At 40.3% G+C, this 25337-nt stretch overlaps 1 protein-coding gene across 2 annotated transcripts in view; it reads right to left on the reverse strand.

Annotated features, from left to right (window-relative positions):
• The window catches only part of met (MET proto-oncogene, receptor tyrosine kinase), a 124303-nt gene that overhangs the window by 13318 nt on the left and 85648 nt on the right, over positions 1–25337 (reverse strand). For both annotated transcript variants that reach the window (XM_087997204.1, XM_043709570.2), the window contains 7 exons: positions 23776–23912; positions 18087–18251; positions 17909–18008; positions 7006–7224; positions 5959–6111; positions 4373–4526; positions 860–1003 (listed from right to left, as the gene is read on the reverse strand). In XM_087997204.1, the coding sequence (XP_087853330.1) occupies positions 860–1003; positions 4373–4526; positions 5959–6111; positions 7006–7224; positions 17909–18008; positions 18087–18251; positions 23776–23912 (1072 nt within the window). The remainder of the gene's footprint in view (positions 1–859; positions 1004–4372; positions 4527–5958; positions 6112–7005; positions 7225–17908; positions 18009–18086; positions 18252–23775; positions 23913–25337) is intronic.

Raw genomic sequence — 25337 nt, forward strand, 5'->3', positions numbered from 1 at the left:
ACAGTAATGCTCTGGGGTCCTGGGTTCAAATCCCATCACACCAGATGGGGGAATTTGAATTTAATAAAAATCAAATTCATGATCTACTGATGTCTGAGTCAATTGTCAGGAAAAACCTGTCTGGTTCACTCATGTCCTTTAGGGAAGGAAACTGCCATCCTTACCTGGTCTGGCCCACATGTAACTCTAAATCCACAGTAATGTGATTGATTCTTTACTGACCTCTGCGCAATTAGCAATGGGCAATAAATGCTGGCAAAGCCAGCAAGATCCTCAATCCATGAATGAAAACACTTAAAAGAATTCTGCTTACTGATCAGTTGGATAACATTTTATTTCGGCAAAGCAGATCTCTCTGAACTGAAATGTTTCCAGAAATTGGTCTAAATGAGCAAAATGATTTTGGCAAAGCCAAAACAACAGCGTATCACATCCAAATTTAACTGCTCACTTGAAGAAAGTGGAATAAGGAATGACGGAAGAATTATAGTGTGGAGCTGAAAAGACAGATCAGAAAGATTCCAGGTCTGCCCAGAATTTTTTAATCTCAGGTGGATGGTGATGTTAGCGCAACTTGGTTCTTCATGCAAGGAATATTGACCAGTGCCCATTGCTGTTTCATATCAAATGACTGTTACAGCTGTTGTGTGGACGTTCCAAGAGGAAGGGGATTATTTGGCTGCAAAGTCAATATTCAAGTTCACACGTGTACAGTGACCATTTGGATGTTCACTAATAATGGAGAATCACCACCCCAGCAATATTTTGTGACTTCAAGAAGAAAAGGACAAAACTTTCACAAATATATGTTTTCAACATTGAAGGGAACTAGACAAACTAATGATGAAGCCGTCTGTACCTTCATGAAGAGTTGTTCGATAGTCAGAGGAGTCATGTGAGATCATTTCTGTTGTTATACTGTTGCGTACTCTTGTACTCACAAGCCTATCTAGGTGCAGAGTATGCATTCTTCCATCATATCTTACAACATCCGGGTTTGCATCTTTTAAAGAAGCAAGGCAAGTTTACAGCCTACAAGAAACTTGGAACTTGGATTAACACCAAAATTCATTCAGAAGTACAATGGTCTAGATTTTGTAGTTGTATTGACAGAAAAATTACCAACGATCACTACCATTATAACTACAGAATTCACTATAATTTCTGCCATCTGCACACTCACAGTTAAACAAAGAAATATAGGAAACCCACAAAAACAGAAATTGTTGGAGAACTCTGCATGTCTGGCAGCATCTGTGGAGAGAAAACAGAGTATACAGTTCTGAAGAAGAGTCACTGGGCTCAAAATCTTAACTCTGTTTTCTCTCCACAGATGCTGCCAGATCTGTTGAGTTTCTCCAGTATTTCTGCTTCTCTGTGTTTCAGATCTACAGCATCCACATTTCTTTATTTTATTAACAGAAATGCAGGAGTTGCTGCCAGTGATTTCCTGTTCCTTAATAGATTGAGCTGTTACCACCTCACAGATGTCAATCTTCTAGAAATCATCAAATTGATTTGAATATCTCATTCTAACACCATGATATAATTGTTAAAACGTCTTGAAAATGTTAGACCTTGTTAATGGCTTGTGTCCATGTCACTGTAATGATGCATTAAGCTACCTGGCAAAACTACAAAAAAAAATCCTATGATGATTAGAAGTTCACATCTGTTATAATGTAATAAAGATTATTTTCTTAACATTTGTGATATTTCAGCTTCTAATCTTTATTTTTATCCTGTAAAATTTCCATAAAATGTGAACAATAAAAAGCACACTTTCTTTTCTGATTTATTGTCTATGAGAATTCTTCAATATGATTGGCTACTTATATTACTTGATGATATTGATGCCGACAACAGGAAATTGCAAAGCCTCTGTTGCCAGGAATCAATTGAGAAAAATACCATCAGCAGTAGTCAGAGAAGCTCAAGGACACTGGAGTCTGATGACAGGTGACAAGAACTGCAGAGAATGGAACCACCCAGAACCATGTAAATACCAGAACTTTGTGGGGGGCTTTGACCAGGCTACATATTGGACAGGCTGGTGTCACCAATTCAATCACTATTGAACTTACTCAGAAGACTGGTGAAGCTCATGTCAAGATGTTCCTGTTTAAAATTGTTAGCCAAAATACTTTATAAAGGAAAGGAGTTGAATGAGAGAACCCATCCAAAGAAGGTTTGTAAATGTATTTGAAATGTTCAGAGGATATTTACTAGACTAGTGTCTGGAATGGCTGTGTTGTCTTATGAGGAAAGGTTGGACAGACTAAACGTGCGTCTGCTGGAGTTTAGAAGAGTAAGATGCACCTTGTTTGAAATATATAATATCCTGAAGGCTCTTGAGAGGGAAATAATGTTTACTGTAATGGGAGAATCTGCAGGTATGGATCAATTTTGAAAATGACAAAGTCTATTTATGACGGAGATGAGGAGAAACTATTTTTCAGGCAGGTTGTTTTGAGTTTTGTCCTTAAAAAGCAATGGAGGCAGAGTCATTGAATATTTTTAAAGTAGAGATAGATGGATTCTTGATAAGTAAGGGTGCGCAATGTAAGTGTGGGTTGACAGGAATGTAGAGTAATCAGATAAGCTATGATCTTATTGAATGACAGAGCAGGCTCAAGTCTCCGACTTTTGCTTCTAATTTGTATGTTCATATAACCAGCTAAACATGAAGAGGTCACTAAAATGTTTTACTCATGTATCAGTGCTCAAAGGGAAGCATTCATAGAACAGGGAAACTTTAGCATGGACACCCAGGACTCTGCAAACTGTGATTCCTTTGCTGATGATTTTTATTGGGCACTCGCTAAATATTAAAATTGCAAATATCCTCCTGTGGTCCTAGGGATACAGTTTTGTCAGTGAAGGCTGATGCATGGTGCAATGAGCAATTTCAATTGCTTCTGCAGCTGCTGAATAAATATGTTTGAAAGTCATGCAAGTAGCTGTGCAAAGCAAGCACAGCAAAGTAAAGTGGGAAGGCAAAAGGCACTATCATTACTCGACACCCATGTTGTGGCAGGAAAATGCCTCATCAGCATAGAACCTTTATACTCATGACTGCTGAGGGCAATGTATAGCATTACAGAAGCCATTTTAAGGTAGGTTGTAAAGTGTGGTAGAAAATTTCCATTTGTGGGACAAAATTCTAGAACAAAAATAATTTTAGTCTGTACCTGTCCAAGTAGTAGTGATACTGAAGAATGGGATGCATTCTTTTTAGGGTAGTTATCGTCCCAAAAGGTAATTTTAGAGTTAATAGCAAGAAACCTTCTTATAAATTGGATATAGGGATAAGTGCATCAATTCTTTCGCATTTCAAACCATGAAGTCTGAACTTCTTCAACCATCTATTTAATTCCATGGCACAGGATGGATTCTAATGAAAGTGAGAGGGCGCATGCAGCTATATTTTGATAAAATGAGAGGAAGATCACCAATAATTTTTACATCATTCCTAATCAATAACTTCTTCATTAAGCACAGCTACTTGCATGGCTTTGAAACATATTTATTCAGCAGCTGCAGAAGCAGTTAAATTTGACACATTGCACCATGCATCAGCCTTCACTGACGAAACTATATCCCGAGGACCACAGAAGGATTATGTGGATATTTAATTTCTCTTTGAGAGGTTAGAAAAAAAACAGGAAAGGATAAAAATGACCAGCTAGAAGGCAACATTCTTGATCATAATTTGCTCTTCCAGACAAAGATGGCAGAGAACGAAGATACCGCTGACATTGATGATTTGTTGGAAGAGGTCCTTGATCCTTCTCACTCTTTGATGACAGTACCAATGATGCAGTAGTCTTTCTTGCCTCTCTTTTGAGCATAATCAGATTTTTGTTGAAATAAGTGATAAATAGGTGAAGTTATTTGCTCATTCCACTGCACTTTTCACCCCCATTGGAATACAATCTTAACATTCTATGGTTACAGAGAACTTGGGAAGAGATGTAGTATATTGAATTGACAGCTACATGGTAATTGCTCAAATGCAGCATCAGTGACAACAGTCGGTGCAATACCAAATTGCAATAGGTGCTGATGGAACAAGTTCTATTGATGTCCTGCTATTGATGTACTTCTGTATATAATTTAATAGTTAATAAGTACTACTTAGTTTAACCTAATATGATGTCCACTCTTCACCTGTCTAAGGATCCTAGACCAGTCAGTGATATTTAAAGACCAATAAAGATTGCTAGATCTTTTTTGTGCAGCTATCTTTGAAGTCAGCAGCAAAGATAGCAAAATATGTGCTATTTGAAAAAGTAGCATTAGAAAATGTTGCATTTTGAAAAAAAATCTTAGATGCAATATTTTCATACATAGTTTATCAAATGTGTTATACCTTTCATCTGTTTTTTTCTGTATCTCCAAATAAATGCTCCAAGCAGCAAGAGCAGCAGCAATATTACCACAATGACACCAGTAAGTGTAATAAGGTTGTTATTTTCAAGGATGATTACTTTTCCCAGATGAATTGATGAATTAGCTTTTTTCCACTGAAAGACAAGGAGTATATTAATCAAGAAAGTATGTACCAGAATTTTGTTAAAATACGTAATACATTGTATTAATATCAAATTGCTTGAAATGCTTAATTTCACATCGTATTAAACAAAAGTAGTTTTTTAAACAACATCTACCTCAGATTTATTTCCTCCTTTATATTCTCCCCTTGTGTTCTTAGTCACTGTCACTCATGCAGTAAAAGCAGTCCCTGAATAATTTACCAGTTGATCATTCTTTATGGATGCAATTTGCACAATCAGTGCTAGCAAGCAACCTTTTTCATAGAGAGATACAGGAGTGCACATTACTATTGATTATAGCCCCATGACCATCCAACATCTATTCCTGTCTCACAACAGTCACTGAATACTTGGTGTATTTTGAGAGTTAATGCTCTAGTTAATAGAAACACAATGAAGCCTTGCCCACAGATAGCAGTTATTTGGTTCACTGGTGAATTTCAAAGGGGCAGATAGAAAACTCACAAAGGCCTTAGAAAAAGTAAGCACCTTCTTTTATACAAAGTCCATAGGCCAACCATTGATGCTCAGGCTGTTACCAAGCCACAGGTCTGTTGTGAGGAAGGTCAGATCTATGCAGATGACTTGAACCCAGAAATGGAAGAGGTGGAATATTTGTTTTCCATCCCTACCTCCCCACTCTGCCTTGTATTGAATATGCTGCTACAAGGGTTATGTGACATTTAGTACTGTCAGAAGAGCAGTTCTTGATTAAACATACAATGGTGGGGAGGGGGCAAATACACAATAGGTTAAAGTTCTGAATTACATTAACATTTGAATTATGTCTGTCATTTGGGGCAGAGACTTTGCACACCCATCATGTACAGGAGCAGAGAGCCAGCCATGTCATTAATGTTTCTGCATGAGGAAATTGAGGAAAATAGGAAAAGGATGGAAGGATTACAAGAGGGTAGTGATTCCCAGGGTAGAGTCTGCATTTAGGCTGAGCCAGGTTTGGAGGTTTGCAGAAATTCACAGGATTTCGAAAAGCTATTGGGAGAATTAATGCCAAATCACAATTGTGAGACTAGATCAGAAACAGGAGTGCACTGATTTGCTCCTCAAGATGTGTTCTGGTGAATATGAGTTCAGCAAGCTTACATCCAGATGAAATGCAGACAGCATAAGTGAGTGAATATAATGTCCAGATTTGATATAAAGATTTGGAAAAAGAAGCACTTTGAAAGTTACATTAACAGGCTAAAACATCCTTCATGGCACCTTTATAATTCTGATGAGAATATCAACTCATACCTTACATTTAGTCTTATTGGTCTTGTCAGTTGGCAACCTCTTTTACCAGTTTTTGTTCACAATATCAAACTTTAAGCTCAAAATTCTAAATTCTACAAGATTTCCAAAGATTGCATTCATGATAAATTTGAACATGAACTCTTACCTCAACATTCAGTTCTCTCCTTGAAGACAAAAGTTTCGGAGGGATGATACAAATTAAGGTATTTGGTTTCAGATGGATATGCTCACAGCTTTCATTCCCAATTGTTAGGATTTTACCATCAACAGCTTCAGGCCTAATCTGTGCTCCTTGAAACTTCAAACAAAACAAAACATGTATAATGTCATCTGCCCTGAGTAGAAGAATCCTAAGGTGTCCAAGCATGTAACCGTCCCACCCTTTTGACAAAAAAGATCCATTATATTTGCGCAGACCAAGGACACTTCAATTATTTCATTACAGTGAGAAAAACTGATATTTGTGGAAGAATCACGCTAAAACTGTGTTGTTCCCTTCCTAATCAATGATTATAAGAGTGGTGGGTGCAGGTGTATATCTATCATTAAGTGACTGAAAGCAAGAAAAATTGTTTGTTTTTTGGGATTCTTTTAATATGTTAAAAGGCACTACACAATTGCAGCCTGATGTTATTCCTAAGCATTTGACCAGGTCGTCTCTAGATTAGATTACCTACACTACCCTTCAGCCCAACAAGTCCGCACCTACCCTCCGATGAGTAACCCACCCAGACCCATTTCCTTCTGACTAATGTGTCTAACACTATGGGCAACTTAGTATGGCCAATCCACCTGACCTGCACATCTTTGGACTGTGGGAGGAAACCCACGCAGAAACGGGGAGAATGTGCAAACTCCACACAGACAGTTGCCTGAGGCTGGAATCGAACCCAGATCCCTGGTGCTGTGAGGCTGCAGTGCTAACCAGTGAGCCACTGTGCCGCCCGTCTCTAGGGTGGATAAGGAGTGCAATGAACAAAAACAATAAGTTAATCACTAAAATCAAAGCAAATCCTGTCTTGCATTCTCAAATAAATGCAATGTACTAGTGAAACTCAGCAGGTCTTGCAGCATCTGTGAAAAGAGAAAGAGAGTTATTGTTTGGAATCCAAAATGACTCCTTTTTGAAACTGATGGCACTGTCACACCTGATTCAATGTTTTCTGGTACCACTCAGACGCCAGTTACTTACTTTAATCTCAAGAGTATTACTGCCACCCTTTCTGATTTCCTTAGGGACTTTAAATGTCTGAAACAAAGGATCTTCTGTATAGCCAAAATCAAAGGATCCTACAGTGACATTATCAAAGATGAAGGCGGCTTTGCCTTGAATAGGTTGTGTCAGTTTAAACGGATCCAGAGCAGGAGTTTTACAGTAGATCACCTCCAAGTCATCCACGTAGCTACACATCTGTTTTGGAAGAAAAATATAAAACATTTAGCTTTCCATTTATAAACTCTTTTAGGTTGTATAAGTTACTTTATAAATGAAAATTTGCAGGCCCAAAAATAAATAAATATTATATATATAATTTTAAAAATAGTAACTGCTTTAGCTACATTGTATAAATTTGTTGACACATTCTAACTCCAATCTCAAGTATAATTAATTCAGTCTTTAACTTTTGTGCAAAATTAATTTAATGTAAAAACGTTGACATGTCAAAGAATAAATTTTCTCAGTGTTTGTTAGTTTTTAAGTGAAATTATAAGTAAAATACATACTTCATTTGACGGAATATTCAGTAAGATTTAAGACAATAAATAATACACCTGAAATTAAGGTTCTGAATTGGGGAGAGACGGACTTGAATAAGAGAAGACAGGATCGGGCCATAGTGTACTGATAGCAGCTATTTGCAGGAAAATCTACATCAGGTCAGTGCAAGACATTTTAAATGGTGAAAGTGGGCATGTAGGACCAACATGTACCTGTAAAGGTGAAGGGTGAGATCATCAAGTGCAGAGACCTCTGGATGTCAGGGGATATACAGGATTGGGTGAGGCAAAAAAAAGAAGCTTTTGGTAGATGCCAAAGACTTAACACAGTGGAGACCCTGGAGGTGTACAGAAAGTGTAGGGGATTCCTGAAAATAAGAAATTAGGAGAATGAAGAAGGGACACAAGAAAGGGCTAGGGATAATATTAAAGAAATTTCATAGGTATTGAATAAGTATATTAGGGGAAAATAATAACAAGGGAAAGAGTAGGACCCATTAAGGACCAAGGTGGTATTTTGTGTGTGGGACCAGAAGACAAAACAAAGATTTTAAGTGAGTATGTTGCATCTATATTCACTGTAGAGAAGGACAGTGCAGGTGTAGAAATTAGGGAGAGGTCTGTGATAAACTGGCATTGAGAGAGAAGAATTTTTAACAGGCTTGAAAGAGAGTAAATGTCATGGCCAGACGAGATGTATCTCAGGCTGCTGTGGGGTGTAAAGGAGGATATTTCACAGGAGGTGAGGGAGGATATTTCACAGGAGGTAAGGGAGTACATTTCACAGGAGGTAAAGGAAAATATTTCACAGGAAGTGAGGAAGGATATTTCTCAGGAGATGGGGGGAGAATATTTCACAGGAGGTAAAGGAAAATATTTCACAGGAAGTGAGGGAGGATATTTCACAGGAGATGGGGAGGATATTTCTCAGGAGGTAAGGTAGGATATTTCACAGGAAGTGAGGGAGGATATTTCACAGGAAGTGAGGGAGGATATTTCACAGGAGATGGGGGAGGATATTTCTCAGGAGATGGGGGAGGATATTTCACAGGAGGTAAGGGAGGATATTTCACAGGAGGTAAGGTAGGATATTTCACAGGAAGTGAGGGAGGATATTTCACAGGAAGTGAGGGAGGATATTTCACAGGAGGCAAAGGAGGAAATTATAGGTGTGTGCTGATATTGAGTTTCAAATCCTCTCTCACCACAGGAGGGGTGCCAGTGGACTCGAGGACAGCTAATGTGAAATCATTATTCAATAATGTTATGGACCAGGACCGATCACCTCAAAACACTTTAAGAAGGTAGCCCAGACCCTAACTTTCTCTATTTTGAAGACAGATGTAAAGTGGATATTCCAGGTGTGGTACAGCTGGTCAAACCACTTAGTTTTAAGCAAAACTGAATTTATTTATACACTACGGTTGAAATGCGAACAAACGAAAACAGAATAACTTAACTGTTTGGAAACCTAACCAACTCAAAATTGTAATGAAGGAGCTGTTCCAGTGCCCGCAACATCACAAAAAGACATCCCTTGGCAAATGGTCAATTCAAACTCAGGTTCTTACAGGCCAAAGAGATTGCAGAGAGAAGAGTCAGGCAAGAAACATCTGTTGAAGCATGGAACCTTTTTCACAGTAATAGCCTCTTTGCTACCAGCAGTGTCTGACTGCCTGTTTAAAAAAAACCTAGAAAAAGCCTGGGAGAACCGGCTACTCCGCTGCCATTGTTTAAAGTAGCCACTTCCAGACACATCAGCACCTCTGCCTTTATGATCCCTTTTTAAAAAAACCAAGCACAAAATAACCTTACTAAAGGGACAGAATTGTCACAATAAGGATGGTAGGGAACAACCAAGAATAACAGACCAGTGTGTCTAACATCTGTGGTAAGAAGAAGGTGTACTCTGCAGATTCTGGAGATCAAAGTCGAGACTGTAGCGCTGGAAAAGCACAGTAGGTCAGGCAGCATCCGAGAAGCAGGAGAATCAATATTTTGAGCACAAGCCTTTTATCAGGAAATGGCTTTCTTGATGAAGGGGCCATGCTGGAAATATTGATTCTCCTGCCCCTTGGATGCCGCCTGATTATCTGTGGTAAGGAAACTATCAGAATTGATAGCCCCTCTGGACAGTAAAACTTAATCAAAGATAATCAGCATGGATTTGTAAGAGAGCAATCAAGTCTAACAAATCTGAATTTTTTGAAGAGTTGACTAGGTGTGTAGATGAGGGTAGTGCAGTCAATATAACGCACATGGACTTCAGAAAAGTTTTTGACTAGGTCTTGCATAACAGACTGATTAAGAAGCTAAGACTCTTTGGTATCCAAGGCAATTTGGAAAATTAGATCCAAAATTGACTTAATGGCAGGAAGCAGACAATGATAGTTGAAGAATGTTTTTGTGAATGGAAGCCTGTATCCAGAGGCATATCACAGTGTTCAGTGCTGTGTTGCTTGCTGTTTCTCGTATACTTTAATAATCTAGACATGAATGTGGTGGTATGACCAGTAATTTTGCAGATGACAAAAAAAATTGGTGGTGTGGTAAATAGTGAAAGAGCAGAGCCTTAGGCTACAGGATGACACAAAAAAGCTGGTCAGATGGGTTGCACTGTGGCAAATAGGAGTTAATCCTGAAAAGTGTGAGATGATGCATTTTGGGAGGACCAATAAGGAATAAGGGACCTTGGTGTGTTTGTCCATAGATCCTTGAAGGCAGCAGGACAGGTAGATAAGGTAGTTTGGAAGGCATATGTGTTGCTTACTTTTATTAGTCAAGGCATTGAATACAAGAGCAAGGAGATTATCATGGGGCTGTGTATAATGTTAGACCACAGCTGAAGTACAGTTTTGGTTGCCCCAGTATAGAAAGAATTTGATTGCACTAGAGTCATATTACAAGAAAACAGACTTTTCTGTCTAACTATTGCGTGCAATTCTGGTCTCCGTCCTATCGGAAAGAAGTTGTGAAACTTGAAAGGGTTCAGAAAAGATTTACAAGGATGTTGCCAGGGTTGGAGGATTTGAGCTATTGGGAGAGGTTGAACAGGCTGGGGCTGTTTTCCCTGGAGCGTCGGAGGCTGAGGGGGTGACCTTATAGAGGTTTACAAAATCATGAGGGGCATGGATAGGATAAATAGACAGAATCTTTTCCCTGGGGTGGGGGAGTCCAGAACTAGACAGCATAAGTTTAGGGTGAGAGGGGAAAGATACAAAAGAGACTTAAGGGCAACTTTTTCACGCAGAGGGTGGTACGTGTATGGAATGAGTTGCCAGAGGAAGTGGTGGGGGCTAGTACAATTGCAACATTTAAGAGGCATCTGGATGGGTATATGAATGGGAAGGGTTTGCTGGGATATGGGCCGGGTACTGGCAGGTGGGACTGGATTGGGTTGGGATGTCTGGTCGACATGGACGGGTTGGACCGAAGGGTCTGCTTCCATGCTGTAAATCTCTATGACTCTATGACTCTAGTCTGCACCAACCATGTTCCCAAACTAAACTAGCCCACTTGCCTGCAATTGACCCATATCTGTCCAAACCTTTCCAACTCATATACCTATCCAGATGTCTCTTAAATATTGTAATTGTACCTGCATCCACCATTTCTTCTGGCAGTTCATTCCACACATGAATCACTCTGTACAAAAAGGTTGTCCCTCATGACCTTTTCAAAACTTCCTCCTTTCACCTTAAAAACACACCCACTAGTTTTGAACACCCCCACCCTAGGGGAAAAAATCTTTGCTATTCACCTTATCTATGCTCCTCATGGTTTCATTAATCTCTGTAAGGCCACTCCTCCTCCGCAGTGAGAATACTCCCAGCCTATCCAGCCTTTCCTTATAAGTCAAACTCTGCATTCCGGGCAAAAGTCTGGTAAATCTTCTCTGAACCCGCTCCTTAATAACATCCTTCCTATAACATGGTGACCAGATTATTTTTATTAATCCAAATATTAATTTATCCAAAATAAACTCCTCAATCCATTGCCCAATTGATCAAGATGTCTTTGTAACCTTAGAAAACAGTCCTCACTGCCCACTATACCACCAATTTTGGTGTCATCTGCAAATTTACTAACCACTCCTCCTATATTCTTATCATATATCTCAAATCGTATATCTAAATGACAAACAAAAGTGGACCCAATACTGATCCCTGTGGAACACCACTGATCAAAGGCCTCCAGTTTGAAAATCAAATGTCCACTCTCTATTTCGCACTGTCAAATGAATTTTGAATTCAATTGACAAGCTCACATTGAATCCCATGTGATCTAACTTTACCAATTAGTCGACCACGTGGAACGTTGTCAAAGGCTTTACTGAAGATCATGTAAGCAACATCTACTGCTCTGCCCTCATCAATCTTTTTGATTTGGAGGTATTGGTGTTGGACTGAAGTGTACAACGTTAAAAATCACACAACACTAGGTTATAGTCCAACAGGTTTATTTGGAAGCAATCCGACAGCTAGTGTTTTCAAATAAACCTACTGGACTATAACCTGATGTTGTGTGACTTTTAACATCAATCTTTTTGGTTACTTCCTTAAGAATCTCAATCAAGTTTATGAGACACAACTTCCCTCACATAAAACCATGCTGACTATCCCTAATCTATCCTTGCCTCACCAAATGCAAATAAATCCTATCTTTCAGAATCACCTCTAACAAGTTATCCATCACCAATGTCAGACTCACAGGTCAATAGATCCCAGGCTTCTTCTTACAGTCTTTCTTAAATAAAGGTACAACATTAGCCATCCTCCAGTCCCCTGACACCTCACCTGCGGTTATAGATGATACAAATATTTCTGCTAGGGGCCCCACAATTTGATCGTTAACTTCCCACAATGTACAGGAATACACTTGAACAGGTCCCTTGAAAAGTTGCAGAAAAGATTCATCAGGATGTTACCTGGGTTGGAACAATTTAGCTGTGAAGAGAGACTAGAGATGCTGAACTTGTTCTTCTTGAGCAGAGAAGGCTGAGAGAGGATTTGATTGAGGTGTATGAAGTGCTGAGGGACGTAGATAGGGAGAAAGCTTTCCCCTTAATAGGAGGGATAGTTTTAAGGTAAGGTACAGGAAGTTTGGAAGAGATTTTAGAAGATTTTTCTTTCACCCAGAGGGTCATGGGCACTCATTCCTTGAAAGGGTGGTTGAGGCAGGAACCTTGAAGGTATGAAGAGCTTGTTAGATGACACTTGAAATGCCACAGCATACAATTCTATGGGTCAAATACTGGAAAATGAGATTCGGCTAAAAGGATATTTAATGACTAGTACAGACACAATGTGCTGAAGGGCCTCTTTCTATGCTATAAAAACTCAAATTTTTGATGACTTTTGACTGGAAAACAAATCAGAAGGCAGTTTGTTACATTAGACTTTAGTCTGTAGCAGATGCTGACAAAAATATAATAGTAGACAACCAGAATAATTGCACAGCACAGGAGTATAGATGCATACTGCATATGCACAAAGGTAGGAGTCAAAAATACAGGATAAAGGCCATCCAGCAAGAAACAACTCTGGACACAAGACAACTGCCTCAAATATAGTTCTCTTAATTCCAGGATACATGGTCACCTTGGACCCACAGCAATATGGTTGACTCTAAATTGTCCTTGAAATGGCCTAGCAAGCCACCCTGTCCAACAGAAATTAAGGATGAATATCAACTTAGCCAGCAATTCCCTTAACCCATGATAGAAAACAAATGATGGCCAGGTACTTGTCAGCATTCTTTCACACAGATCCACTTGTGAATGCTTCATAATGCTTGTGTTTTTCTACCTGTCTTAATTGTTCCCTGGCCTACCTAGTTGGCTGCCTGTTCAGTAGCAGTTAGCACCCTCCCTACCAAATGATTCCAATCTTTTTGTTCAATTACTTGCCCAAACCACATGCTAATCGGATTTACTTATCTGCTCACCCAGTCCATGCATTTCCTCAATGTGTTCACTACAGGCAAGAGAACTTTCTGGTGCTCTGAGAAATGAGAGGGTGGGGATTAGGTAACCAATCAAGAAGCATTCACTGCTCTATCTCTAAGGAAATCTCTTGTAAACCGGTTCTCAATTTTTTTCCTATTACTCTCCCATATCCAGAACTAAGCAACTCTACTGTGACTGTGTAACCACTGAGTCATCCTGAGCAACTCTGTGTGTTTTCAATTAAATTATTTTCAAATCTGTTCACCTCTGCTATCTCAGTCAGATCCTTACGCAGTGCAAGGTGTTGAAACTGCAGACCAGTAACCTGCTGGAACCTGTCAATAATGTAACCTGACTCAAACATTAAGGTATCAATGCCTAAGAGCATAAACCCAGTGGAATGTAACTGTGGAAGGCTGATTAAATCAATCTTTAACTTTAATTTTGGCATGAAATTCACATACACAGCAAGGCTGTAGATAGCACAATGGAACCTGAAGGCTCAAGTAAGCTGTGCTGTGCTTCCTGCTGCTTCTCGTATGGCCCATGTAACACCCTACGTTAGTAAGGATAATCATCTGGGCTTCCAGTGCATGTGTTAAAAACTGCAGCTAAACTGGTCCTGATTTGAAGCTCTATTTGCAAACTTGGAGCAACGAGACCAATTCAATGTATTCAACCCACACTCAGTAAACACGTGAGCAAATGCAAGCCTGGCCAAGCAGTAGCGTTATCTGAAAGGTCAGACAACAAGTTACAGGTGAAGTGCTTTTGCATTAGTTCTCCTTTGGTCAAGTGTGTCTAAGTGTCACTGTGTAACAGCTTTTGTGTTCTGGGAGCTTTGTTTTTGGGAGCTCATGGAGAGGACAGGAAGTGCTGCATGAGTTACAGGGGCTGTGGTTGCAATGCGCTTTGACTAGAAGATTGACAAGAGACTGCAGCAAGGGTAATTCTGTGAAAAGGAAGAGGAGAAAAAGATTATACCCATTAAAAGTTTCTTCTACTTACACCTAATTCAGTGCTCGAGGAGACTCAAGTCCTACAAACCAATTTAAAGCTTCATATTAAGGTGGTGTTTGCCCTGCGAGAGATAATGAATTAAAGGTTCGAGGGTCCAGGCAGGAATAGAAGACAGTGTCAACATATTCCAGAACACTGATGGTTGGAGTACAGGTGGGGGAGGGGTCACTGAGTTCATCTATTCCAGAGGAGGAGATTATATGATCATCCCATTGAGATGGAACAAGCAAGAGGAAAGGACATGCGGCTTCACCAATGTATCTAAGGGAGGGAAGAAATAACCTGAATCCTTTCTAACTACATTAATTATCTAAAGTATGGATTTCCAATAGTGTGATCATTGCAAAGAATAAGAGTTTGGCGAATACTCATTATCCTGGCAGCAGCCATGGTGCATTCACCCTGGACCAATCAGCTATACCGACTTACTTCGGGCATGCAGCAGGAGCCAGAGGCTGGATTCTTAAAGACAAAAAGGTCTAACATATCTGCATCTGGAAGATGACCCATAACCTCAATTCCATAGTCCACATCACTCTGTCATGCCATCACATCAAGATAGAGCAGAAATAAATCATACAAAACATTGCTGAGCAAACATTTGGCATTTTGAAGCAATGGCACTTTTCGCCATTTGGGGGAGCCCTCTATTTTAGATCAGGGTACATCTTAAAATTCATGGGGTCCACTCTGTTCCCCATGACATTGTTACCAAGAGAATGTCATGAGACATCTGGAGGCCACCTTGGGAGGAGGCAGTATAAGAGTGTGAGAGAGGGAAGAAATAACCTGAACCCTTTCTAACTACATTAATTGTCTAAAAGTACATTAACAGGCTCCTCTACAACTAAACCACATCCCATAACCACAATGAACTAACCATTGCCTGCTCTTATATCTGACTGAGATGGCTACCATCTAAGAATAGAGATCACCTATGAAAACCTTCTCATTGGCATCTTCATCCAACATCACACCCAATTATACAAACTATCCATCCTTATGCATTCTACTAGTGCCTGCCTCATTGCTGGATCTCAGGCTAGGCTAAATAATGGTGGGAGGAGGTAGTGGTTGTCAAGGGCTCAAATGTTGCAGGGAAGATAGAAGATGGGAACTTGAAGGACCTCTGTAGGGTAGGGGTATCTATCAAAATTTCTAGGGGCAACAAATCCTTCTGGCATTGTTCCACCCGTGGCAAGATGCCCTGCTCTCTCTTTTTCTTTATTCGTTTACAGGATGAGGGCATCACTGGCTGGGCCAGCATTTAGTGTCCATCCCTGAGTTCCCAAAGGGCAGTTAACAGTCAACCACAGTGCTATGGGCCTGGAGTCACACATAGACCAGGTAAGGATGGCTGTTTCCTTCCCTAAAGAGCATTAGTGATCCAGATGGGTTTTTCTGACAATCAGCAATGGATTCATGGCCATCATGAGTTTCTAAATCTCACCATCTGCCTGGTGGGATTCAAACCTGCCTTTCCAGCTAACCTGAATCTCTAGATTAACAATCCAGTGATGACACCACGAGGCCATTGCCTCACTACTGTGTTAATACCAATGGTGGCAAGACGAGGCCCTTAACTGGGCAATTATCACTTAAAGGTTTCAGCTGTAGTACAGTGAGAATGCTTTTCATGAGTCTTTCCATCAAGTGCTTAATTGAAGTGGAAGTGAGAACATAGTCGTGTACCTCCGCCTTGTTTAAATGTGCCCCTTTCAACCAAACTCACTATCACATATGAGACACTTTTATACCTCTTAACCTCTTGTTACCTGCTCCCACTCCTGTCAAAGGTTCTCACTCAAGGGCTTCATAGCTCTCTGTGGAGTTAGGTCTCTCTTCTTCTTGGTCACCAATGCTTCCAGTGCTGTATTTGTGAATCCGGGCCCTCTCCTTGACTTGTACCTCCATACTCGTCATCCAAATGTGCATCAATATCAATCTCAAGTAACATTCTATTCACCAGTTTAAGAGGGACACACGCCTTTAAGAGCTAGAAGTTAGCTGAACATACAATAGTAGGCCCATATTAAACATGGGCCCCAGTCAGCAGTAAGGGTTGCATTCAGCTTTAATAAGGAGGCAGATTGAAATTTGTACACTGCCTACTTCCGGTGGAACAGGTATGAGGGCCAAGATTCATTACCCCACTACCAAGAAATGAAGCAGACTAACTTCTAGCCCCCAGTGTTTAAATGCATTCAATATGCTCTGCTGAGGTCATCTGCATTAACATTATGCAGTTTCTTATTGCTTATTTGCTTCTATTCAATGAGATTCTAGAGATTAACATGGGTTACATTGTAGCTACAATCAAAATCAAATCCAGGATCACTACTTCAAAGGCAAAATACGGCAGATATCTGACATCTGAAACATAAAGTGGAAAAACCTTGAAATACTCAGCAGGTCAGACAGCATCAATGGAGAAAGAGCAGAGATAACATTTCAGGTCAGGTTGGTGTTCTACACAGAAAACAAGAAATCGGAGAAGGGGTAGGTCATTCAACTGCTCAAGACAATGACTGACCTGCCCCAGATCTTAACTCCTCCTTCGTGCAGCTCACCATAATGCTCAACTCCCTGATATTTCAAAAATTCACCTCTTCTATAAATACTTTCAGTGATCTAGCCTTCACAACTCTCTCGAGTATTGAATTTCAGACATTCACCCTCCCCAGGTTAAGAAATTCCTTTGTATCTCAATCTCAGTCTCAAATGAGTGTACCTTTACTCCGTAACTATGTGTCCTAGTTTAAGATTCTCCCACTAGTGGAAATATTTTCTCAACATCTATGTGTCAAACCCCTCAGAATCTTTCATGATTCAATAAGATCATCCCGGAGGGTTGGTGTGGACTTGTTGGGTCAAAGGCCCTGTTTCCACACTGAAGGGAATCTAATCTAATACTTCATTCTTCTAAATTCGAATGAATACAGGCTTAACCTGTTTAACCGTTCTTCATAAATCAACCATTTCATTTTAGGGTTAAGATTTTTTTGAACTGCCTCCAATAATAATGCATCCTTTTTTAAATATGGGGACTACAATTGTACACAGTACTCCAGGTGCAGCCTTACCAATAACCTATATAGTTGTAACAAGACTTCTCTATTCTTAAACTGTCAACCCCCTAGCAGTAAAGGCTAGTAAATAAATCACTCCCCTAAAAGTCTGCAGTTAATGGATCAATTGATCTCTTCGAGACTTAAGAGTGGCAGACTTTTATTGGAAATAGCATTAAGAAAGTTAGAACCATGCAGGTAGATGAAGGTTATCTGCATATTGCCATGATTGAACAAAATGTCAGAACAATTTAGAATGGTGAATAGTTAACACCTGTGCTGATCTCCTATGTAACAATAATAGTTGGTCAGATCATGTCAGAAATATATGTTAAACCTACCACATGAAAAGTCTTTGGTATTTGCTGTACAGTGATTACCATCAGTGGGGATTGTACAAAGTTCAAGTTCGCTCCTTTTACTGTAACTGTGCTGCCTCCACTGAAATGAAGAGAATATTATCAGCTCCCAGTGAATAATCTTAAAAAGATTAAAATTCAGTTACAGACTGTATCTTACCTGCTAAATGACCAAACTGGATAAATATTATGGATAGATGGATTTTCCACGTACATGAAAGCATTTTTGACCTCACGGATAGCAGAGTCTATTTTTAAAACCACAGAGTGGGTCAGTGCAGTTGTGTGGGCAGGAGTAGTACACTCAATCCTAGTTTCAGAGATGCTGGAAATAATATATAGAAAAAAAGAAAAATCGGCGTTAAGAAGTCAGAGTATCACTAAACTATAAAGATCAAAGACCACACAATTCCAGGCTTATTTCCTAGCCAATGCAAAATTATTTGGTGTTTGCCATGGAAAAAGTTAAGATGATGCATTGACCCCATCAATCTGGAACTGGGAAGGAAAATAAAAATGAAATAATGTTTTGCTCTTGATGAAGAGTCACTGCCTTCTGCTGAATAATGTACGCTTGTAAACATCAGACAAAATTGGATATGGAGTGACAATGAAATTGGGTTCAGCTTTGTCGGCCTCCACAGTCAGTTAGCTCAGTGACGAGGATCCTGCTCAGATAACTGACACTGGTGTGAGGTACTGCCAGCAATATTTGTGAAAGAATCAGTTCCTGTAGAATTGATCATGGTAGATAAATATGGCTTGAGGAGCAAAAGGAAGTAACTGCTTGTGAGAATTAAAAGAAACAACTGCCAATATTTATGAGTAAGGGAAGAAAGGAAATCTGGACGTGACTAGCACAGACTGTTTAATTGAAATAATGGCAAATATCTCTTTCTATTTGATAACGTCCTAACCAATTGAGTTTAACAATAACCCAGACAGCACTGCTGAGGTAAAGTTGTCTTTCTAACCTCTGAAAAGTCAATATCACTAAATATTGGGTAATGATACATACTAACACCCATCCAATCTCCACTGACTGAATTTAACAATAAAACTTTCACTGTGTGCTAGACATCAGCAAAGGACCAGAATATTGCTTCTGAAATGGTAATAAACTGAATAAGCGTTTATTATAATGCTTTGAATATGGAAATTAATTAGGTATTGTCAGAGGAGCAGTGAGGAGAGAGGGCGGAGAGAAACCAGGGCTGCAGGGAAATTTTTAAGTGGGTGAGATCTAAACCTGAGACCCTACACCTCCCACCCACCTCCTCTAACCTTACTAAGAGTCTGTAAACTCGGTAAAGTTTTCAGGTTTTCTCATTTTATTTTCCTTTCCTTCTCTTTCTTTGTTTAGTCCTGTGTGGGCTTTCAGGTTAGTGGTGTATGGTGGATAGGGCAGTTGCATGTTTAGAGATGTATAGGGAAGTGGTCACTCCTCAGACACAGGATAAGGACAGGGGGTTATAGTCAGGGGGAGGAAAGGGAACCAACAGATAGGGCAGGGATTCCCTGTGGCTGTTCCCCATAGCAATAAATATACTGTTTTAGATACCGCTGGTGGAGATGGCCTACCAGGGGAAAGCCATAGTTATCAGGTCTCTGACACTGAGCCTGGCACTGTGGCTCAGAAGGGAAGGGGGGAGAATAGAAAAGCACTAGTACTAGGGGACTCAATAGTTAGATGGACTGACAGGAGGTTCTGTGGTCAGGAATGGGACTCCCAGAAGGTATGTTGCTCCACAGGTGCCAGGGTCCGGGATGTCGCTGATCGGGTTTACAGGATTCTGAAGGGGGAGGGTGAGCAGCCAGAAATCAGGGTACATATTGATACCAATGATATAGCTAGAAAAGGGATTGAGGATCTGAAAAGTGACTACAGAGAGCTAGGTTGGAAGTTGAAGAGCAGGACGAGTAGTGTAGTGATCTTGGGCTTGCTACCGGTGCCATGAGATAGTGAAGTGAGGAACAGTCAGTGAATGCAGCTTAACACGTGGCTGCGAGGCTGGTGCAGGAGGGAGGGCTTCAGATACCTAGACCATTGGGATGCTTTCTGAGGAAGGTGAGATCTGTACATGAAGAACAGGTTACATCTGAACCAGAGGGGCACAAATGTCCTGGGTGGGAGATTTGTTTGTGTGATTCGGGAGGGTTTAAACTAGTTTGGCAGGGGGGTGGGAATCAGAGCTACATATCTGAGAGGGGGGCAGTTATAGATGGGACAGTGACAGGATGTAGAGAATCTATCGGGACGGTTTCTCACACAATGAAACAAAGCGATCAATTAAAGTGTGTCTACTTTAACGCAAGGAATGTCAGAAATAAGAATGATGAACTCAGAGCATGGATCAGTACTTGGGGCTATGATGTTGTACCCATAACAGAGATGTGGGTTTCACAGGGGCAGGAATGGTTACTAGATGTTCCAGGGTTTAGAACATTTAAAAAAGAACAGGGAGGGTGGAATATGAGCATTCCTAATCATAAAGTGCATCACAGCTACAGAAACAAAGGTTGTTGAGGAAGGTTTGTCTACTGAGTCAGTATGGGTGGAAGTTAGGAACAGCAAGGGAGCAGCCACCTCACTGGGGTTTTCTCAGACCCCTAATAGCAGTAGAGAGATTGAGGAACTGATAAGCTGGCAGATTTTGGAAAAATGCAGATGTAGCAGGATTGTTATTATGGGTGTCTTCAATTTTCCCAATATCGACTGGAACTTCCTTAGTGCAGATGGTTTGGATGGAGCCGTTTTGTCAGGCGTGTTTAAGAGGGTTTCCTTACTCAGTATGTAGACAGGTCGATGAGGGGAGAGGCCATTTTGGATTTGGTGCTCGGCAATGAGTCAGGACAGGTGTCAGACCTCGCAGTGGGAGAACACTTTGGTGACATGTACCACAACTGCCTCACATTTACCACAGCTTTGGAGAGGGAAAGGAGCAGTTACCCAGGAAAGATACTTAATTGGGGAAAAGGAAATTATGATGCTATCAGACAGGTGATGGTAAATACAGATTGGGAGCAATTGTTCCACAGAAAGGGCACCACAGACATGTGGAGGCTGTTTAAGGAGCAGTTGTTGTGAGTGAAGCTTCAATTTGTTCCTCTGAGACAGGTAAGAAGGGGTAAGATTAAGGAGCCTTGGATGACGAGAACAAAGGATCTTCTCGTCAAAAGGAAGAAGGCAGCTTATGTAAAGTGGAGGAAACAAGGATCTAGCAGAGCTTTAGAGGATTACAGGCTTGCCAGAAAGGAGCTCAGAAATGGACTGAGGAGAGCCAGAAGGGGTCATGAGAAAGGCTTGGCAGGAAGGATTCAAGATAACCCAAAGGCATTTTACTCATACGTGAGGAATAAGAGAATGATCAGGGAGAATGTAGGGCCGATCAGGGATAGTGTAGGGAACTCGTGTGTGAAGTCTGGGACCTTGTTGTGAATGACTACTTTGAGGAGCTGGGATATGGGTTTGAACAAATCAAGATTGATGAAGATGATGTGCTGGAAACTTTGGCAAACATTAAGATTGATAAGTCCCCAGGGCCAGACCAGATTTATCTTAGGCTGCTCTGGGAAGTGAGAAAGGAAGTTGCTAAGCCACTGGTGAAGATCGTTGCTTCCTCACTTTCCACGGGAGTCTTACCAGAGGATTGTAAGGAGGCGAATGTTGTTACTCTTTTCAAGAAGGGTAATAGGGAAATCCCTGGTAATTACAGTCCAGTCTTATGTCTGTGGTCAGCAAGGTTTTGGAAAGCATTCTGAGGGATAGGATTTATGACTATTTGGAAAAGCATAGTATAATTAAAGGCAGTCAGCATGGCTTTGTGAAAGGCAGGTTATGTCCAACTAATCTTATTGAATTCTTCAAGGAGGTGACAAGACAGGTCAATGAAGGTCGAGCACTGGATGTGGTGTATATGGACTTCAGCAAGGCATTTGACAAGGTTCTCCATGGTAGGCTCATTCATAAAGTCAGGAGGTATGGGATACAGGGAGATTTAGCTATCTGGATTCAGAATTGGCTGGTTGACAGAAGGCAGAGATTGGTTGTAGATGTAAAATATTTTGCTTGGAGGTCAGTGTTGAGTGGTGTCCCACAGGGCTCTATTCTTGGGCCTCTACACTTTGTAGTTTTTATAAATGACTTGATGAGGAGATTGAGGGGGGGGTAGTAAGTTTGCAGATGACACAAAGGTTGGAGGTGCCGTTGATAGTATCGAGGGCTATTGCAGGCTGCAGTGCAACATAGACAGGATGCAGAGCTGGGCTGAGAAATGGCAGATGGAGTTCAACCTGGATAAATACGAAGTGATGCATTTTGGAAGGTGGAACTTGAATGCTGCATATAGGATTAAAGACAGGATTCTTGGCAGCATGGAGGAACAGAAGGATCTTGGTGTTCAAGTACATAGATCTCTCAAAGTTGCCACCCAAGTGGATAGGGTTGTTAAAAAAGCATATGGTGTTTTGGCTTTCATTAGCAGAGGGATCGAGTTTAAGAGCTGCAAGGTTTTGATGCAGCTCTACAAGTCCCTGGTGAGACCACACTTGGAATATTGTGTCCAGTTCTGATTGCTCTACTATAGGAAAGATACAGAGGCTTTGGAGACGGTGCAAAGAAGGTTTACCGGGATGCTGCTTGGGCTGGAGGGTTTGTCTTATGAAGAGAGTTGACTAAGCTTGGACTTTTCTCTCTGGAGAGAAGGAGGAAGAGAGATGACCTGATTGAGGTATACAAGGTAATAAGAGGCATGGATAGAGTCAATAGCCAAAGATATTTCCCCAGGGCAGGATTGACTGGCATGAGGGATCATAGTTTTAAGATATTAGGAGGAAAGTATAGAGGAGACATCAGCGGTCGGTTCATTATGCAGAGAGCTGTGAATGCATGGAATGTGTTGCCAGCAGTGGTGGTGAAAGCAGAGTCATAAGGACATTTAAGCGCCTGCTGGACATGCACATGGACAGCAGTGAATTGAGGGGTGCATAGGTCAGGTTATTTTATTTTAATTAGGATTAATCCTCAGCACAACATCGTAGGCCGAAGGGCCTGTTCTGTGCTGTATTTTTCTGTGTTCTATGTTCTAAAATTACAATGATATATGATTACTTTTGAATTCCACCAGTTCTATTGATGTTGTGAGTCTTCTGATTAATAAATGGTGATATCTAACACCCCATAAGAAAATACTGATAGCTTAAAGAAGAAGGAAAAGGCAAAATACAAGATTTTCTTTAATAAGACGTACAATAACCTTTCTCAAGAAGATTACACATTTCTCATAATAAGATAATAAACTCTGAGGAAACAGATCTAATTTGATTCTTAACGATAGTCACCTTGCTATTATTTAGTAAATTGTGACAGTCTTCTGGTGGAACAGTAGATGGGGCAGTTGGACTATCAGACTACAATCTTCGCTGGGTGTTAGAAAAAGCTGTGAACAAAATGCTGTGTCTTCCAACAGCACCTTTACGCCCAAGTTTATATCCCTATTTGGCCATTTACAATTGAACAGAATAACTGCATTATCACGTCATCGTACAAAAATTCTATGAATGCAACAAGTAACAACTGCAATAAAAAAACAGAAATGCTGCAAAACACTCAGACTTCTGCCAATGTTTGCAGAGAGAAAAATGAACATACTTTTCTCTGTTTCTAGCATTTTCCATTTTTAATTCAGATTTTCAGCATCCACAATATTTTGCTTATGCAACACCTGAGCCTTCATTCAAATCAATGCAAGCTTTTAAACAAATGGGAGATTTTAAAATAGAATCTTGCACTCATAACATTTTAGGTTCTCCTTTCAAAAATATATGTTTAAAGAAAATAGAAAACATACCTTTTAAGTTCACACGGTTTCTCTCCAATTAAAACTTCCCTTCTACTTCCACAGTTCAAGTATTTCCCTGTAAGAGTAAGTGTGGATCCTCCTGATTTGGGGCCATGTGTTGGGGAGATGTGACTAATAGCTGGATTCTGTCCCCCAAGTCCAAAAGAAAGAAAAGAAATCAAACTAAGCACCATTTATTGTTGGGAAAATTCCAACTAAACAGTTCTTGGTACTTTGATATTCTTTGAGAATTTTGACTCCATCTATCTTTGCCTACCAATTTTCTTCATCTTCTCTCTTGAAGACAGTCTTTCTGCTCTACAAACGTTCTAAAACATCTCTTTATTTACTTTACATTTTGGACTGCAGACTAAAAAAAAGGGAATGCACTGCTTTAAATCAAGAAGACTGTGCAAAGCGATTGGTGTAGTTTTAGAAAATCATGTGTATTGGAGTACAATGTGTGTTGTAAACAGTGTTGTGTTTTTTTCTGGGAAATGTGAGAGCAGAAACAGATACCATGGTGGCAATGGGTTTAGAGCTGTAGGAAAACTGCTTGACAATGACAATCTGACTGGCTTCTGAATAGGTGACCATGGTTTGTGTAAGTGAGTGCAGTAGAGAATCATCTAACCTGCAAAACAAAAGCATGAAAAATCTCTCTCTGCCTATCTTTCTCTCTCTTTCTCATATGGAGGTATTAGAAAATCTCCATTAATGATTATCTGTCTTCCACGTACTTCTCTGCAAATCCCCTAGTCAAGGAGAAGTAAAATACATTCAAATACAGGAAAAGGTACAGCAATGTACAAACAACATTGGTACGGTGGCTCAGTGGTTGGCACTGCTGCCTCACAGCACCAGGGTCCCAGGTTTGATTCCAGCCTCTGGCGACTGTCTGTGTGGAGTTTGCACATTCTCCCTGTGTCTGCGTAGGTTTGCTCTGGTTTCCTCCCACAATCCAAAGATGTGCAGGTTAGGTGAATTGGTCATGCTAAATTGCCCATAGTGTTAGGTGCATTAGTCAGAAGGAAATGGGTCTGGGTGGGTTACTCTTCGGAGGGTTAGTGGAAACAGGCCCTGGTTGGGCCGAAGGGCCTGTTTCCACACTGTAGGGAATGTAATGTAATATAATCTAAAACCTTACGTCAACAGCTAGGAATTCAAAGGAATAAAAAGAAAGCAATTAATCAAATCCTGTCTACACTGCAGCTATTGAATTGTGTTTTCCCATTTCTTCTTTTCTTTTCCACCCTCAATATCTTTTCTTATCTTGACTAGTTTTTGTGTCTGTCTATTTATGAAGGGGGCATTTTAATAAAGGATAGAGCAGAAATTATAGAATTATACTTTAGCAACTCAGATTTCCTAATATCCATTGGTTAAAGACAATTTCTTGGTAATATTTTCTTGTTAAGTACAGAAACCTGGTGAGTGTTTTAACCTGGGTTATTCAATTGGGGTAAACTGGGGACCTTGTCTTGTTTGACTAAATCTTTTCACATTCAGGATTATTTAGACAGGCTTAATGAATGGACAAGAACATGGAAGATGTAAAATAATATAGAAAA

Source organism: Chiloscyllium plagiosum, unplaced genomic scaffold (assembly GCF_037043375.1).
Source record: "Chiloscyllium plagiosum isolate Xiang-an unplaced genomic scaffold, Cpla_swu_hap1 HiC_scaffold_19, whole genome shotgun sequence".
In the NCBI taxonomy this organism is placed as follows: domain Eukaryota; kingdom Metazoa; phylum Chordata; class Chondrichthyes; order Orectolobiformes; family Hemiscylliidae; genus Chiloscyllium; species Chiloscyllium plagiosum.